The sequence below is a fragment of the Sorex araneus genome, chromosome 10 (genome assembly GCF_027595985.1).
Source record: "Sorex araneus isolate mSorAra2 chromosome 10, mSorAra2.pri, whole genome shotgun sequence".
Taxonomy (NCBI): domain Eukaryota; kingdom Metazoa; phylum Chordata; class Mammalia; order Eulipotyphla; family Soricidae; genus Sorex; species Sorex araneus.
This window is the reverse complement of record NC_073311.1, coordinates 20,399,559-20,419,013: the sequence shown is the minus strand read 5'-3', so window position 1 is coordinate 20,419,013 and position 19,455 is coordinate 20,399,559. Positions and strand designations below refer to the sequence as shown.

Here is a 19,455-nt window from a genome sequence, read left to right as displayed (position 1 = left end):
AATGCAATTAACAAGAGTTTAGTAGCTAATATGTAGCCAAAGGGGGCAATTATTACTATTAATAGACATATTTTTAACAGATATCCTATGGCCTCCAACATATTCTCTTCAGAATAAATTTAATATTCCACATTACAAAAATACTTAACAGTCTTAAAAATCATATATCTTGAAATTTAATAAAAATCAAAATAAAAAAGAGAGAGATCAAGATAAAAAATAAATAAACTGGATACCCTCAAAAGGAAATAGACTGAAATTTCCAATTCCAAGTTTATTTTCCCTCTGATTAGATTAGGAAGCATAACAGAATAATGCCAGAAAAATACTTATTTTTTCAAGGCAGTTACAGGCAAGGTTGAATAGTCAAAAGAAAAGAGAACAAAAAAATAAAAACACCCAGGTCTGCAAAAACCTTATTGTTTCTTTCCCAAAGTCCTTCACTACAAAATCTGTTATTTAAGAAGCTGTGAAAAACACAGTGAAAAATACGGGACATATGTATTTTACTAAACTAACAAAAGCAGAAAAGATAAATGGCTTATAATGGAAAGCTTTTATAAGCAGTTCAGATCTTTTACATTGCCAAGTAGAAGGCTTCCAATAACCTCCACATGACCTTAGAATTCTCACATTTTCTAAGGATGCCACGAGCTACCCGGTGCGTCCTTTCAGCCCTCTCTTCTGCTAACACATTTTTGCAGATCCCAGTTCCATCCCCACAGCTGTCAGGAGAGCAGGGCCGCTTACCCACTGTTGATGTCATCTGTCCGGAGACTTTTTCCAAGGATATCACCATCACTCATATATCCACCAACGTCAACTTCAGAAGACATGTCCAGGTCACTGCTTGCTTTCTCACTCATGTCAATCTGTGCCATGTTCCCCAGCCGAGAGACAGCCGCCCGCCGTAGTGGCGTTGTATACATGAAGCGGGAGGGGTCCGTGTGAATGAAGCGACTGGTCCCGCTGCGGGAGTAACCTGCACCCAGTGAGGGGGCGTCTCCAGCCTGAAGGCGAGGACAGGCCTGGCCCAACCTCCACGTCAGGGGAGTGGGTCTACTTGTCAGATTGGGGATGGTCCTTCCATTCACTTCTGTCGTCACAGTGCTGTCAAATGTGGTCTCCAGGGTGCTGTCAAACACAATGAAAAAAAAATCACTATACCCAGTCTTATTGGGGGGATAAGGACTGTGACTGTTTATCCAAAACTAGGAGTATTTCTCAGAAATGCAAGTCTACATACCTCGGTAGATGTCAAAATGGAAGAAGGGGCATTCACTTAGATTTTTTCCTTTATTTCTTAATGTTATTTTTGCTTCAAAGTTCATCATTTCATATTAAACAAAATATTGCCACACATTTTCAATAAATGCTTAACTTAAGGGAGCTGTGTCAGGAGTGGCATTCAAACCCATGCCTCCAGGAAAGACTGTGACATGAACAAAGCACTTTAGACCATTCGGCCATCCTGACACCGCCAGGACTGGAGCGACAGCACAGCAGGTATGGCATTTGCCTTGCACGCAGCTGACCCGAGTTCAGTTCCTCGGTCCCTCTCAGAGAGCCGGACAAGCTACCAAGAGCATCCTGCCCCAAGCCAGAGCCTGGCAAGCTAGCTGTGGTATATTCAACATGCCAGAAGCAGTAACAAGTCTCACAATGAAAACGTCACTGGTGCCCACTGGAGCAAATCAATGAAGAACAGGACGACAGTGCTACAGTGCTTAACTTAAACCACTTCAGCCTCACTAAAACTATTCCTGAAAATAATATAATTATGTTTGAAAGTCTCTACCATCTCTCCCCAAATATATCAAACTGGAATTTCTTCCACTGCTTCCTAGGGCAATTATGAAAATCTACTAAGTGGTGACTGTGCTGTTTTAGCAGTAAGTTTAGTGTGAAGAGGGAATTGAAGCATTCAGGAGATATAATTTAACATGGTACAATTTGTTTATAATATAAAACATAAGGGAAAATAGAAAGGGAAAGTAAATTAACAGCAGAAGAAGCTTGATTCTCTAAGTGTTTGACTATATATATATATATTTTTTTTTCTAATTGGCCCAGAGATGCATAATTAAGAAAAACCTGTGGCTTATCTGGGTCCCACGGAGGCTGGACATAGTCTCTTCTAAATTCTGCCTCAGATCTGCAATGTTTTTAACTGTTCTCATTCGTCTTGTTTCAGGGTCTTCACCTAGAAAAGAAACATGATGATACATTTGCCATTCATGTCATTTACTGTCCAGAGAATAACTGTTTACATACATAAGAAAATACATGTTTCTTAGAGATAAAATGACAGGAAATTTCTAAACAAATATTATAATTGGAAAATTACAGTACTTCTTTCTATAAATAAAATGAGAGGAGAAATAAATATAATGACACAAACAGAGCCTTTTAGGTCTATGACCTTATCTTTTGCAAAATAAGAGTAGTTTGAAAATATACTACTTATATTAGTGAACTTAATTCTGGTAATGGTATTATTTGGGTCTGTTATATCCACAATTGTCTGGTCTTAAGTCAAAATAGTTGAGATAGAGTAGCCTTATACAGTAGGTACACATATATATGGAGAATAAAACTGAGGTTTTTCTTTATGGAATTTTAGGTATCTTTATTTTTAACTTATTTTTGTTTGTTTGAGGGATGTACCCAGAGATGCTCAGGCATTACTCCTGGCTTTGTGGTCACGGATATCTCCTGATGGTACTTAGGCGCCCATATATGATAATGGAAATTAAACCAGGGTTGGCTATGTACAACAAAGATGCCAAAATCTTTAGATCATCTCTCCAGCCTAAATAGTTTTACATTTAATTATTATTCCACTTTTTTAAGAGAATCAAATAAAATACTAGAATTTCAATAAAGTCCTAGATGTCTAAACTCAGAATACATCCAACAGGCATGAAACAGGTACCTCTTGCAGCTTACAAAATCACAACTTCACCAAGCGACTACCAATTGTTTTGGGACAGAGGTCCCATTAAACCGTTCTGTTTATGGTTATATGATACTTATTAGGCATGGAACCATTTGATGCTGGTCCATGTGGATAAGAAGAACAACATGGTAAGAGAGTAGAGAAAATACAACTTTTATTTCAATGCTTGGCACCACAGAGTCTCCTACCACTATAAAGAGTGATTCTCAAGCACTAAACTGGGAGTAGAGCCTGAGAATCACCATGTATCTCCTCCCCCCCCAAATAATAAAAATAACAATAAAAATCCTATCACACAAACAAATCAAGCTGCATATCTACAACCTAGAACATAGGCAGATATTCCAACTGTTACTTTGCTTTTATAGTATTCATGCCAGAATTTTTAAAGACATAAAATATACCCATATACCATTTATTATATATATGGTTGATAAGTGTTGTGGAAATCGCCGTGGCATACTTCAAACCAATGAGTGAACTTTTCTATGTCTCATTTGAGCTTTGGCATGAGCCTCTGACTAAAACTTGAAAGGCTTCCTCCTCTCTGTGAAGAGACAGTCAGTTCCAATGTTACATCTAATGGTGAAAACATTTATAAGGATGAAGAATCATTTGCCTTCTTTCAACTTTTTCCAGAGGTCCTCATGACTCTGAAATTTACTAAACAATTTTATCCTACTGTTATCATAGCAGTCACTCAAATATTGGGAAACAACTATTTGTCTCATAATTTTCTCCTTCAGTCAAATATTCATTATTTGTCTTCCAGGAGGGTAAGCAAAACAATCACAATTCCCCTTACAATGCATAAATCTCAGTAACAGATAAGTTACTTGAATCATTTTAAGCTCAATAACATTGCTATTTTAAATTTAACACTTAAAGACTTTCCTAAATATAATCTTAGGAACATAGAAAAACACATATTGTGGGGCTGGAGTGATATCACAGCAGGTAGGGCGTTTGCCTTGCATACGGCCAACCCGGATTTGATTCCAGCATCCCATATGGTCCCCCAAGCACCGCCAGGAGTAATTCCTGAGTGTGTGAGCCAGGAGTAACCTCTGTGCATGGCCGGGTGTGACCCAAAAAGCAAAAAATAAAATAAGATAAAATAAAAATTTTAAAAAAGAAAAACACATATTGTATCCTCATGCAAGTAGCAGACCTTTTCCCTACACTGCAAACCATGCATTCTCAACTTTAACACCATTCTTTTAAAATTGAAAACTGTTAAAAGTTCTTAAGATTAGAGTCATATTGTCCTTGAAAATCTGTTATCCTTTGCCTCATAAATAAGACACAGTATGGTACATGTGATAAATGATTAGACACAAGTAACTTTATTTTAGGTACTTGAGGTCCAGTAATACTCAAAGGATACTCTTTATCCTTTGCTCAGAAGTGACCCCTGGTAGTGCTTGGTGGATCATATATGGTGCTGGAGGGATCAAACTAACATCAGCTGCATGTAAGGTGACCTCTTTAACCTCATACTGTCTCTCTAGCCCCCAAATAAATCTACCTTTCATTTCCAAAACCATGACAGAACTCTGAAGTACAAAAATTTTGTAGTAAAATTTTTAAAGGATGAGGAACTAATAGCAGGAGAGTCCAAAGACAGGGAGAGGTGAAAAAGAGGTTTTATTCAAAGTGATTCAAGAGATAACAAAGGATGGGGCAGAGTGATAGTACAGCAGGTAGAGTCCTTGCCTTGAATGAGTCTGACCTAAGTTTGATCCCAGGATCCACACATGGTCTGAGCACCATCAAGAATAATTCTTGAGCAAAGATCCAGGAGGAAAACCTGAATGCTACTGGAAAAGAAGGAAGGAAGGAAGGAAGGAAGGAAGGAAGGAAGGAAGGAAGGAAGGAAGGAAGGAAGGAAGGAAGGAAGGAAGGAAGGAAGAAAGGAAGGAAGGAAGGAAGGAAGGAAGGAAGGAAGAAGAGAGGGAGGGAGGGAGGGAGAGCAAAGGGGATAAAATAGAGATTGGAGCGATAGCACAGTGGTAGGGTGTTCGCCTTTCACATGGCTAATCCAAGTTGATTCCTCCGCCCCTTTCGGAGAGCCTGGTGAGCTATGGAGAGTATTGCTCCCGCACAGCAGAGGATGGCAAGCTACCCATGGTGTATTGGATATGCCAAACCCAGTAACAATAAGTCTCACAATGAGAGACATTCTTGGTGCCCACTTGAACAAATCGATGAGCAAGGGGATGACAGTGACAGTGATACTAACATCAACATTCAGTATATAACATTTCAAAGGGGCTAGAGAGATAGTACAGCTGGTAATTCACTTATCTTGCAGATTCTCAAGCTGCAAGTGCCAGCATCCTATATTTTCCCCAAGCACCACAAGGAGTGATTGCTGAACACCGAACATCATCATTATCACCATCATTATTTCGTGCAGAAGAAAAGCCTTAGATTCTAAATAATGGTAAGAGAAGAGCAATATTAAAGGGAGAGGGTGTTGAAATTAACTTTGTTGATAAAAAAGAGAAATTTCAAAACACTCACCTAAAACATGTTTCTATAACACACCAGAGTTATACACCTATCCCCAGTTCCCTTCTGTATGAGAGAACTTTTACATTATAATCAAGCTGCATCTCTAAAAATAGTTTCACTATCAACATACTAATATGTCAGGAGGCAGACATATGTCTGTTGATAGTGAAACTATTTTTAATACATGTTACATTAACTTTTAAGAACATCACATTTGTACATTGTTTTTTTGCATCTTATTCATCATTTTTCAAATTTGCTTCTTCAAATCCAATCCAATTGCTCCTTCCTATATCCTTACATCTTTGCATTCTTCTAGCTGGATTTGCTTCTTTGTTTGTGGTTTACATTTTAGCTTCTTGACCCTTTGTTTATTCCTTCACAGGATAGCTACACATGATATGCACTGATCATCGAAGTGAAACATATGGGTATTTTCCTCCCAGTTCTTATTGAACAATGCATAACTGACACCTCATTCATGTCATGAAATTTAATGAGAAATTCAAATTTATTGTGGTAAAAATCTTCAATGACCCACAAAAGGCAAGCTAAAATTACTTTCTGCTTCCAAACACCATACTAAAGTATTATACAGTCTGAAATATCTTTTGAGTTGTATACAAATGATTGTTAGAAGACTGGAGATTGGGAGACAGAGGGAAGGTCCCCGTGTAAAAGCACAAATGGAATTAAATATTTAGCAATGAATAAAAGTTAGCAGAAAAATACACATGGGAATATATTTCATCACAAAAACTCACACGCACAAACACAGTCATAATCTCAAAGTCATGGGTCATCCCTGAAGGATGTATGCAAAGACTAACACACATTTTCTGGACTGGTGCATTCTGCAATTTGCTTTGAGTTTGCAGCACTGGTGAAAACTGCTTTCTCATTGCTTGTAAGATGTTCCCTATGGGTAGGGCACAGAGTGGCAAACTTAACTTGGGGCTTCTGTGTTTGCGCAGCAGAAGGACCATTTAATCTGTGTGACCCTACTCTTACAGGTTAGTCTTTAATTATACACATTATAATTAACACTGCCAACACTGTCATCTCTTAATAGGAAAGCAAATTATAATGAATGTATCTGACTCACATAGAATTCCTCCACACAATCCACATTATAAATATTATTTAGAGCATATCTCTAATGATTTATTTTAATAAATAAGCTCAATTTAATTAATGGCCCCGATAATGATATACACAGAAAAATTTAACTCATCCAGTTAAGCTAGACACTTTGAAAAGAAAATAATCAAACATAACTGACAATTTTATAGTTACCTTTTAAATATTCTCTTGTATAGTGATATCACATTGTCTGATTTATTAGGATAACCAAGAGTAAGGACTTGAACTCATGTATCCTGTTGAAAAACTAACTTAGTAAAAGAGGCCATTTTGAGTCAGAGGCAGAACCAATAAAGCACGTGGCAGAAATCTTGAAATCCTGTGTGCTTTGGTCTTGGCTGTATTCACCAATTCAACATGCATCATCATTTAGGGAATTGTGCCAGTATGCTTCATTATCCTGAAATGATTATTCATAACAGAACTGTTTGAATTAAACTCTTCTTACTTTCTCACTAGCATTTTTGAATACTAAAGTGAGAGGGAGGAAAAAAATACCCTAAAGACAGAAAATCCCATAAATACAATAAGCAGGTGCTTGGTTTTTTAAAATGGCTTGCACAGTCTTCTGTTGGGAGGTTGCCTTGTCAAGTTATTGATGCACAAAAAGGCATGTGTCATGCACACTCCCACTTACAGCATGCTATAATTTAACAGAGAAACCAACTAATACTGTCTAGGGATTAAACTCTATTCATATCTTTTAAAATATTCAGATACTTTATAAGGAGCTTCTTATAACAAGAAAAATGCTATCCTCTTAAGAGCAAAAGATGAGTATTATTTGATTACACAGTTCTAAAAGATCAAATAAAAAATTTCATAAGAATTAAGGCTCCCTCTCTTGTCTTTGTACTGCAAGAAAATCTTATATGAGAAGCATTTTGTCACAGACATCACACAGTGGTTTAGAAGTAAGTCTTTAGTGTCTGAGCACCTGGTCTATTAGAAACCCCAATTTCCATAACTCTGGAAACGACACTCTTTTAAAGTCAAACTAACATGAAAGATTGAGAAAGATCTGCCTCCACTATCTTTCTAAGATTTCTTCTAGAGCTGACTTACTAAGATTCCAGAAAAACCTCATAAAACACAATGCAATAGAAGGATTCAGAGAGCATAAAACAGACCTATACTTAATATTGCTTGTATGAATCAGAAACAAAGGAATTGCCAATTAGGTTTTAATTAATACATTTAAAGAAGCCTATAAAGATCCTTGGTGGAAATGCAAATTAACGTAAAATATAATGTAGTCAATGGTTTAATAATTGTGTCTTTATTTCAGTGAAAGAATGCAATTACATACACAGTGAATTTAGATATAAAATTTAAGGTGCATAGAGTTTAACTATTTAGCCAGGAAACCAAATTGACACTTATGGTTGAACCACAGACCAAAGAATTACTTTCCACGTCTTCATACCAAATTGTTAAAGATTATGTCAAAGTTACTGCTAAGACTCACTGTCTGTAAAGTATATTAACAGCTCCCACTCATGTCCATAATGTTTTAAATAGTGATGATGCACACAGCAACATTTTGTTTGGTCGAACATGAAAAAAAGTATGACACTGTTGTCAGAACCCTTTACATTTCTGAAGTGATACTAGAAAGGACAGCATTTGTCACAGAGGCAAAAACAAGGGCCATTCATTCTAGTCCTAGCAGAAAAAAACTTAACTGATAAACAATATTTATCCATAGGGTCCTTCACCCCTCTCTTCATACCTGTGGCATGATCACCTTGAAGGGAATTGAATGAACAGTCCTCCTTAGTGACTAAGTAAAAAAAAAAAAGTGTTAGTCTTTTATAATGGTGACAATTTATGGGGGTCTAGAATGTACCAGACACCAAGGCTAATACATTTCAAGGGAAATGCTTCCATGCAGAACTTCAAATAGAATCAAAAGCACAAGTATTTTTTTTTTTAATAAATGGGGAGTAAGACCACGCCCAGCGGTGCTCATCGGCTACTCCTGGCAGTGCTCAGAGGACCATATGGTTCTGGGGATCAAACCAGACTCTAGTTCCATCCACATAAGACAAGTACCTTACCTCCCTATCTCTCTGGTCCCCAAACCACTCTCTTCAAGCTGTTAAATAAATTCTTGTAAAAACTCATTGAAAAAAATCTCAATAACTAATTTAAAGACATCATTTGGAAGGGATGGGAAGGCATCTGACTGATGCAACCATGCAGCTTCTTCAGACTGCACGCTCAGCCCCAGGACCAGCGCGGCTTACCTAGCAAGTCCGTGTACAGCGCCTGCTCCAGATCCCCCAGCATGGTCAGGATCACGTCCTCGTCCAGCTGCGCCGTGCCTTCCCGCAGGCAGCTTTCTCCCTCCTCCTCGGCCCAGCTCCTGCTGCTCGGCCTGGAGGACCCGTTCTCATCTTCCGACCTGCTGCCTTCATCGCTCTCGTCTTCCAGATCTTTCCTCGCCGACCAGTCCCCCACGCCTCCGCCTTCACCGCGTGCCGGGCCGGCCGGCAGAAGGTTCCAGGCGTCGGGGCCACTGGTGTGGTACAGGGACTGGGCAGAGCGCGAGAGGAATCGGGACAGGGAGCGTCTCTCGGAATACTCGGATTCTCTCCGGCTGGCCTTGGCCGCATTGCCAAACCAGTTGGAAATGCGCACAGTGGGTCTCCTCTCGCCCTCGCTGGTGAGGGACAGATTGGTCAGGGACTTCTGTTTCTGAAGACCACCAGCTCCCCTGCCTCGGACTTCTTTGCCCCGAAACACAGAGAGTCCAGCCGGCCGCTGCATGCCTCTGCCAGTGGCTTCTTTTCAACTGGACTTCATAGGGTCTCTGGACAGCGAGAAGCGACCAGCCCCAGTGGGTTTAATGAACACGTGCAATTCACCAATACAAGCCCAGGCCGCTTCAAAGCGCCACCGGCTGCCGTCCGTTTAATCAGTGCCCCCCACGTTTGCTGGCCACCTCATTTCCCGCATCAGCAGTACTTACAAACATTGTGCTGGAACACAGGTGAAGCGTGCAAGAGTTCACGGCAGCCACGGCTCCCGCTGAAAAGTAGTAGAGAAAGCCCACGGCGTTCCCCGGTCTTTACCCAATCATGTGGCGCGGCCGGAGGATGGGTGCACATTTCCCTCTAGCTCTTCTGTGTTCCCAGATGGGAGGGCGACGCGCCGGCGATGTCGCGGGCTGCCTTTCCCCAGCCTCTCCCCAGCCTGTCTTCACTGATCTGCTTCTGCAGCCCCGGAGTGTCGATGTGCTGACAGGAGGCAGCATGGACAGCCTCAGCCTCCAAGGCCCCCCGTAAGAGCAGAAATTAAGCACCGGAGCCCAACCCTGCACGAGCCGCTCCCGGTTTTAGTATTCCACCTGCATTCTCCGATCTACGGCTTTCCCTGGCTGCTGCAATGGATGCTGCTGGCTGCCATGGCAGCAAACATCCTGCTAAATTAAAACAGAGGCACGGAGGAAGCTGCGATCCAGGGTAGAATGCCACAGGTTTCAAAGCCGCGCCTCAAGGAGATGCTCCACGATTAAGCGCATACAAATTTAAATATCTGCCCCTCACCTAGCCTTGCGCAGGGACGCACACAAATACACACACACACACACACACACAGACACACACACACAGACACACACACCACATTCCACACCAAGAACGACAGACTAATTTTCTATAGCTGCAGGCAGCTGCAAGAGGCAGACCTGTTTTCTGAATGTTAGGATTTGTGCTGTTAAAAGCACAATCAAATTCAAGCATGGAAAGGATCTAAAAAACAAAACATGACATTCTCCACAGCGCACAGACAATGCTTTAAAGGGAAAGCCTTCACCTTGTCCTTTAAAGTACAAATTCCAGAGCTTCTGATGCTGAAACTATTCAGAAAAATTCTGATGTGACAGTAAGAAAAAAAGATTTGTTCCTCTAAATATTAGCCAAAAAGCCTCAAAAACCTCTGTGTTTTTTCCCCTCTAATATTTACTCAAAACATGTCATTGAAAGTTGGTGGCCAATGGCTGTAACGTGACTTGGCAAAAAAAAAAAATATATGTTTTTTGATGTTCAGCAGATCCCAGCTTATTTTATAAAACTTATGCTGTATGTTATGACATAATTGGATAATTACTTTCAATATTTAAAAAAATCTGAAAACTTTCAAGAAAAATTTGTTTTTGTCCTGTATAGCATATATTATGCATTGCCCTGAAATTTTGAGTTTAGATAAAGTTTTAAAAATTTATCCTGTATGCTAGACTACAGATTCCAATGACAATTAAGAATAAGAATATTAAACAAAACAAAACAAAACTCTTTGGGGTTTTTTGGCCCATGAATATTTCTTGGTAAAATGTTGCCAGGGATGTGAAGAAAAGAAAGACATAAACTATTAAATTATGTCATTAAAGTTGATATAGATTTCTATCTTTTCTGAACTAAAATGATCAAATTAATTCTGATTTTTTTCAGTTTATGTTACTCACCTAGGGTAATGACCTCTCTCTTAAATCTATAAATTAGCATAATAAATACATGCCCTTTACCTTTACATATGATAATCACTTACTCTGCAAAGCTAATTATCTAAGCCCAGACACCAAGAAAATTATATCTAGGTCCATTTCAAACAGATACATGAAAGAAAATTAAACAGAAAAAAAGTTACTACTTATGAAAAATAGAAACAAACAGCAAAATAAATGTGTAAATTATAAATACCAATTTTCAACTCTTTAAAATTTAGTTATGCTTTAAAAAATGTGCATACAAATGTCAAATCATAGAAAGTGAGAATTATCCTAAAACAGTCTCTAAAGTATATTTTTTTAAACAGATCAAAATACCACCCTCCTTTGGGTTCCTTCCTTCCTTCCTTCCTTCCTTCTTCCTTCCTTCCTTCCTTCCTTCCTTCCTTCCTTCCTTCCTTCCTTCCTTCCTTCCTTCCTTCCTTCCTTTTCTTCTTTTTTATTAAATCACTATGAGATACTCCCCTTTGAATTTCTAAGAATTTTTCTTCTTTTTATTTAGTTATGAGTCAGTGAATTACAAGATAATGATCATGGTCAATCTGTAGATGTTATAAAACTGAAAAGTCGTATAGAAAGCCCACTACATTTCAGATGTTCAGAGAGTCAATCTTACTCATTCACAAGTGAAAGCAATAATTTATGTCCATGCCTACTCAAGGGTACTTGTGTGTCAGTTTGGACAATGGGTCTCAGATTGAATAGTCAAATCTTCTGGTAGGCTCATTAAACTGCAGCTTGCACCCCCCCCCAAAAAAAAAAGAAGAAGGAGGAGGAGGAGGAGGGAGAGGAAGAGGAGGAAGAGGAAGAGGAAGAAGAAGAGGAAGATGAAGTAGTAGTGGTGATGGACTTCCTCAAAGAAGGCATTGAGATAGCCAGTAAGTATTTGGAAAAAATGCTCAATATGACTTACCAGGGAAACACAAATCAAAATAATAAAGTAAAAATATTTATTATTATTTCTCACCTCCTACCAGTGAGACTGAAAGAACAAAAACAACCAGTATTGGTATGGTTCTGGGTAAAATGAACCCTCATCCACTGTAGGTGGGAATATTGACTGGTTCAACCTTTTGGAAAAACAATATGGAGATTTCTCAAATAACTAAGAATTATTGAATTATTTAACCTACATGATCCAGCAATTTCAGTTAAGGGTCAAAAAATTCTAATCAGAAAAGATAGTCCAAGTCTTTGAAATAACCAGTGTCCAAAATTGATGGCTGTGTATGGAAACTTTGACATATTACAAAATAAATACTATTCAGCTATAAGAAAGGATGAAATGCAGTTTGCTGCTATGTGGATGGACCTGTGGAGTATCATGATGAGAGAAGTTAGTCAGAAGCGAGGGAAAGACACATTACAATGTCTCTCATATGTGGGCTCCAAAGTAGCATAGTAAGGGGATAATAAAAGGCCAATAGATACATAATCTAATAACTGATCTACAGAACTGAGCTTCCTTGGCAATGAGAAGTGGACGGGGCAGAATATATTGATAAGGTGGAAAGCCAAGGCTGAGAGGGAATGCTGAGATAATGATAGAGGGAAATAGACATTCTGGGGGAAGGTGTGGAGTTGAAAATTACTCCTGAAACCCCATCACTCACAGTATTGTAAAATTGTAAATCACAGTGACTATCATACATATAATATACAGTATATAATACACACGTACAATACACATAAATTATAATATATAAATATACAATATAAAGATGAAAATTAAATATAAAAATAGATATCTGGGTTGGGTCAGAGGTACAGTGGTCAGAGGACAGACCGGGTTCCATTCCCAACACCACATGTTTTCCCAAGCACCATAAAGTGTAGGCCTAGAAACTCCAGGGTTAGAGCCCAGATGACTACAAGAATCATTGTTGGGATCCCTGAAGATTCTGAGGACAGACCCACACTGAATCTTTTCTCAGTAATTTTGAAAGGGGTTGAGGTATTTCTAATATACATTGTATACATCAGCAGATGCTTTGTTTCTTAAACTACCTGAGACTAGTTTTCTTCGGAAGGTGATTTTTCTTTATATGGGTCTTCTCCTCCCCTGCATCCCCACTGCCAGGTGATATTCAGCAATATGGGGAGATATTTGGTGTCGTCATACCTTGGGGGGGTGTGGTGCTTCAACATCTAAGGGAATATCATGGACTCTACAACAGTAGGCAAAACTTTCCTGCCACAATGATTCAGATTTCAGTGATGACAGTGTCATTGTGGAGAGACTTGGGGCTAGAGTGGGTTCTGTTCCATTTATAATTTAGAAATCTCAGTAAATACCAAGAGCAAAAATGTAGTTTGAGACCACATACTGTTCGTGATCTCATGTCCCAGTTCTAATCTATGTACCTTCTCTCTTTAAAGAGCAACTCCAGTCTACTTTATGTTAACCTCATAGCAGAGGGAAAAGAGAGGAAAGATCAGAAGAATGCTTCTCGATTTCCTGATCAAGATGATCCATCTTTTTCAACTCAGTGATCAACTCCAGTCGCATGGTGCATCCTGTTTCACTTCCGGGGAGGTGAACCCCAGGAAAGAGAGCACTAAATCTTTTGGAGTCAATGAAGAAGGATGATAAATATTTGGAAATAAATCTAAGAAAGCAAATCTCAAAAAAATTTTTTGCTTAATTTCTTTATTTAAAGATACTGCTGTCGACTTATACTTAAGGTAATATTTCCACTGAAACTAAAAAAAAAAGATTATTTTTAACAACCATGGAGAAATGTCCCCTCCCCCCCCCGCCCCAACTGCTTCTCCAGAGACCTCCTATCTGTGTCTACCTTGAGTATACATTCATACACGGGCACAGTTTTACTTATATAGGTATACATATATATGTATATATATATGCATTGTAGCACTGTCATCCTATTGTTCATAGATTTGCTCGAGTGGGCACCAGTAATGTATCCATTGTGAGACTTGTTACTGTTTTTGGCATATCAAATACGCCACAGGTAGCTTGCCAGGCTCTGCTGTGCGGGCGGGGTACTCTCAGTAGCTTGCCGGGTTCTCCAAGAGGGACAGAGAAATTGAACTCAGGTCAGCTGCATGCAAGGCAAACACTCTACCCACTGTGCTATAGCTCCAGGCCCCCATATATATATATATATATAGATAGATAGATAGATAGATAGACAGACAGACAGACAGATAGATAGATAGATAGATAGATAGATAGATGATAGATTGATAGATTGATTGATTGATTGATTGATATTCATGCACATAAATCTATGTTAGGAGGAGAAAACCTAAGTGCAGAGGACACAAATATGCCCAACCAATATTAAAAATGTGAATCCCTTTGACTTTTTTGAGGCCAACATTAAAATAAAGCTTCCACAATGTCCTGAAGAGAAATGCTTTTCATTTCTCTAGTAAACATAATTATAAAGTTGCTATTTAAGTCAGAGATCTACACTGACTTAAGTGACCTGAGCTTGATCTTTCAAATCTTTATAAACACTCAAAAAAAGGAAATTGAAGCGACTATTTAGAAAGGCTTTACATGCCAAATATTTCCCATATTCAATACAAAATTTGATAAATCAGAAAACTACTTGTAAATATTAGCTTAACTGTTCAGTTTAAATTCTTACTTCTCAAGAGATTTCCTGAATGCAACCAATTATTTTATTTCTTTTTTAAAAAATGACATGCCAGATTTGCTGATACTAAATCAGTTTGACATCTATCAACATTAACTTGAATGTAAATTCTACATAAAGGTTAAAAGTGCATTAAATAGATATTATACATATTGGTAGGCAACCTTATACAAGAAATGGGAGAAGTACAAGCTTAAACGTACATAGAGAAAAAAATCTATAAACTTTATTGAATGGCTTTACAAGGGAATAAAAAATAAAATTCACTTTACACTTGGCAAAATCTCTTGGCCCTTGATAAAAGGGGTAGTTTCTGAGGCCAAATTCTTTTTGTCAATGACTATGAGAATAAAACTCAGGTCAAAGCAGTAAATTTAAATCATCAATTCAGCCAGACTTATAATATCAAGGTCATGTAATGTATCTTAATGGTCAGGCTAGTAGCAAGAAGCTCACATAAATCTTGTAACAAATGACATGAAACATTTACCTATATAAAATAATGAATGGAACCATCATCATCAGGCTCTTATTAATCAAAAGAGCTCTTCCTAAGAACATGAAGACTTTGTTAAAAATATGAAGTCTCCAATTTTTAAGTCTTTTTACAGAGTTTTTTTTAAAAGAGCTTTTTTCCAGTACACATTTTATGGAGTCTCATTCATTTCTGATACTTATCTTCCCATCATAATTTAATTGTGTATGAACTTATACTACCATTTTATTGCAAAGACAATGTCGTTATAACTTCAAGCAAGTTGTGGTGTAGATAATGTAGACAACTAGGCTTCCCAGAAAATTCAGTAAATATGGACGCCATAGCCATGCCTTCAGACCCTGTGCTAGGATGTTTCATTCGGGGCAATCTGAAGGGAGGCAGGTGAGGCCCCTCCCTGCTCCAAGGAGCCAGTTCTGGCAGCTGAAATTTCCAGAATTCAACCGCTGCCATGCTCACGGCTGCTCTCCACATGCTCAAGTGTGGACCTCTTCCTGGACATCTCATGTTTTATAAAACTAAAATTCCAAGAGTAGCACAACACATTTGATAGAGTTTAAAGTAGAAGGCAACCAATCTTAGGGGGAAATATATATATTTTACAGATATATATGCACATATACATATATATATACACACAAAGCTCAACCTTCAACATGTTACTAATCTCTTATAGAAGGGCTTAATGGCTTCTTGTGGGTGAAATGCAGCAATCTCCACATACTTTCCCCTAAGAAAACTTTTTTGATAATTTTTTCAGATTACTCATAACAATACAAAATAAATTACTTTGGTTCTGCTTTGGGGGCAGGGGTTGGGGTTCAGGATGGAAACATCCAAATTTTGGCAGTGGGAAGGTGATATGGAGGTGGGATTGGTGTTCAAATATTAAATGTAATCAAATATTGTGAACTACTTTATAAAGATAAAATAAAATTAAAAACATAAAATTTAGTAAATGTGTCTAAGGAACTCTAAGCTTTGAAGTGTAAACCATTCAGGTTTGCTTCTGAAGGAAATCACAAATATTACATGTCATAACATCTCTCAGGCCATATTTGCTTAAAAACAAAAAGGGATTTTCCCTGAGCAATGAAACAGAAACATGGATGGAAGCAAGAGAAATAGTTTCAGACATGTCATGTTCAGATTTATCCTCTAATGACACTGAGCTTATTCTCTCCAGCTTAAGGCTCTATTTTCACTCGAAAGTAAAGATAATTGCCAACAGCTCCAAGCTTTCTTTGATTAGCTTTAAGACTAATGAAGAGTCTGTTTCCTAATAGTCTCAGGTAAAGTTCCAACATCATTTCTCACTTGGATCTGATTGAACTGAACTGGGTCACATGCCTATTCTTAAAATGGCACCTCAGGGAGCCAGAGAAACAGCACAGGGATTGCAATTCTTGCCTTGCATGTGGCTGACTGGTTGAATCCCTAGAAGCTTATATAGTTCCCCCAAGCACTGCCCGGAATGATCCTTGAGCACAGAACCAGGCATAGCCCGTGAGTTGTGCTGTGTGACCCAAAAACCAAAAAGAAGGGAACGGAAGGAAAGGAAGGGGGAAGAGGAGAGGGGAGGGGTGGCAAGGAGGGGAGAGGAGAGAAAGGCAGTCAGGGAGGTTATGAGAATGAGTTGTTCTGATTAGATCTGATTGGGCTTTGGTTCCTGCAGAGAAAATCAAGATGGTGTTCATAGTAGATAGGGCTGCAGATGCAGACCAGGTAGTTCTTGACCAGGACTGCAAGGGTATGTGAAGTATACAGTGCTTAATATAAATAGTTTTTGCCCACTTGTACCCTTTTCTAGACTCAGTATATAATGTTTTGGTCATTTGTGTTTGGGGGGGTCACACCCAGCTATGTTCAAGGCTAATTCCTGGCTCTGTGCTCAGGATTCCCTCCTGGTGAGCTCAGAGGATCATATGTGGTCTGGGGATCGAACCTATGTTGACCTCATGCAAGGTAAGTGCCATACGCACTGTACTATCCCACAGGCCCTGACACAGTATGTAATTTATGTGTATATATATATAATATATGTGTACAAAGCTAATATATTATATATAATATATAATATACATATTTTTTACTTTTAAGGCTTCCCCAAGTTGTACAGACTTAAAAATTCACAAAAATCATAGTATGCCAAGACTAACATTACCGGAGTTTTACATCAATAAGACCAACTTATCCAAGGATCGGGAAAGAATCGCTCCCTAATAAGGTCCCTACATAAACATCAAATAGAGTTCGACAATATCAATAATTTCAAAAACTTTTGGATATAGACAGTCAACAAGTTAACAAGATTCCAATGGACTTAAAAGACATGCCTAGTTTTATATGAACATTATAAATGAGGTGGAATTTCTATTTCTGGTTGTTTTCATTAAACATTAAACTTATTCTTTCTTGGACTGTTATATCCCAAATTCTTTCACTATTAGAACTCTAAAATGAGATGGTGGAGTGATTTTTTAATGCTCTGTATAACTTCTTCCAGCTAAGTGAGTTGTTTCCACTATGAGCTGTGCTTATCTTTTACTCTTCCATAGGAGAACTTCGACCTGGCAGGTGTAAATTGATAATTACTGAAAAGGGGATGGAAGAATAAAGTCTTATCTCACAACAATCTAATAGTTTAAAAATAGACAGTTCACCAAAAAGTATAATAATAGACAGTTCACCAAAAAATAAATAACCAAGAAACAATTACAACTGCTAAATAGAGGCAAGAAGAGTCCAGCAATTTTTTAAGATCTCTTTGTTTTTCTATTTTTTAATGTTTTATTGAATCACTGTGAGATACACAGCTATGAAGCTGTTCATGATTGAGTTTCAGTAATACAATGATTGGGTTTTGGCCATACAATGTATAAACATCCAACCCCTCATCAATGTACACTTTCCACCAACAATATGCCCAGTTTACCTCGGGGGTATACCCACACCCCAGCCCCTTGCTTTCCTCTAAGGCAAGTGACAAGTATCTCTAAGTCACTCTATAAGTGGGGACTTAGTAATAAAGTGCCTATGTCATTTATAGATTTTTCTGGCAGCTAGGATTTTGGAATAGCAACAAATATCAGAAAGAGAAAAAAACTGCAGAATGGGTAAAAAAATCTCTTTTTAAATAAAATAAAATTAAATTTTATCATTATTTAAGTGTCAACAATGTCCAGTAACATGCATGTTAATGCTTATACCATACCTCTACTGCCACCTAAGTATTAAAAGCCCATTATCACTATCTTTATGACACTCATAGTGTTTTCCAGCACCATACCCCAACCTGGTAATCTCAGAGTTGTCAGAGTTCAAGAGTTTGTTTTCCTTGGCCATTAATAAAAGCTTCTTTTAAAAATATATGACTGGTAAATGGGAACATCCTGGATCCAAAGAGGATCAAACAGTGGAGAGAAAGAAATTAAAGAGTTAGAGGAGAAATTATCCAAGGACATATGAAGCAAATGAGTAGAAGTTTTATACCTTGTTAGATGCATAAGTAGGGCTTAAAATATTCTTTTTTCCAGTTTTATTTTTTGTTTCTGTGAATCAACATCAAGATAATCAATTAAGATAAGTGATAGGGTAGAGGCCAGGAAAATGGGTCAAATTGCTTGTGTACATGCAAAAGAACCCACATATCAACCACAACATTGCATGGCCACCATACAGCTGGCCCCCAACACCTCTGGGCCTGAACATCACAGTATCACTGTGTCCAGCCACTGAATCACCAGGTCCACACAGCCAGTATAAGGATCCCCAGAACAGGACATTCCAGTACTGTTTGAGAGGCTCGTCAAAACAAAAAAGTGAAGGAATAGGATAAGTGGTACTAAGGGTTGAAATAAAAAGGAAAGACATACAATTTTATGATGACTTGGGTATGTTTGTATATGACAAAAACATTTAAAAAAAAGAATAGACCAGAAGTTTTGGAGTGATAGCACAGCTGGTAGGGCATTTGCCTTGCATGCAGCTGGCCCAAGATCGATTCCCAGCATCCCATGTGGTCCCCTGACCACCACCAGGGGTAATTCCTGAGTGCATAAGCCAGGAGTAACCCTTTTGCATTGCCAGGTGTGACCCAAAAATAAAAAAAATAGACCAGAGAAACATAGAGTGATTGCTAGACAATATAAATATTCACTTGAAATTGGTAATCAAGGGGCTGGAGTGATAGCAAGCGGGT

The 19,455-nt window shown here is 38.3% G+C and overlaps 1 protein-coding gene across 6 annotated transcripts in view; it reads right to left on the bottom strand.

Moving 5' to 3' along the window:
• Positions 1–19,455, bottom strand: part of NAV3 (neuron navigator 3) — an 841,062-nt gene that overhangs the window by 159,479 nt on the left and 662,128 nt on the right. For 5 of the 6 annotated variants that reach the window (XM_055117929.1, XM_055117930.1, XM_055117932.1 and 2 more), the window contains 2 exons: positions 2,095–2,203; positions 751–1,134 (listed from right to left, as the gene is read on the bottom strand). In XM_055117929.1, the coding sequence (XP_054973904.1) occupies positions 751–1,134; positions 2,095–2,203 (493 nt within the window). Of the gene's footprint in view, positions 1–750; positions 1,135–2,094; positions 2,204–8,868; positions 10,229–19,455 lie in introns of those variants that run through there. The other variant, XM_055117935.1, reaches the window with a different exon arrangement.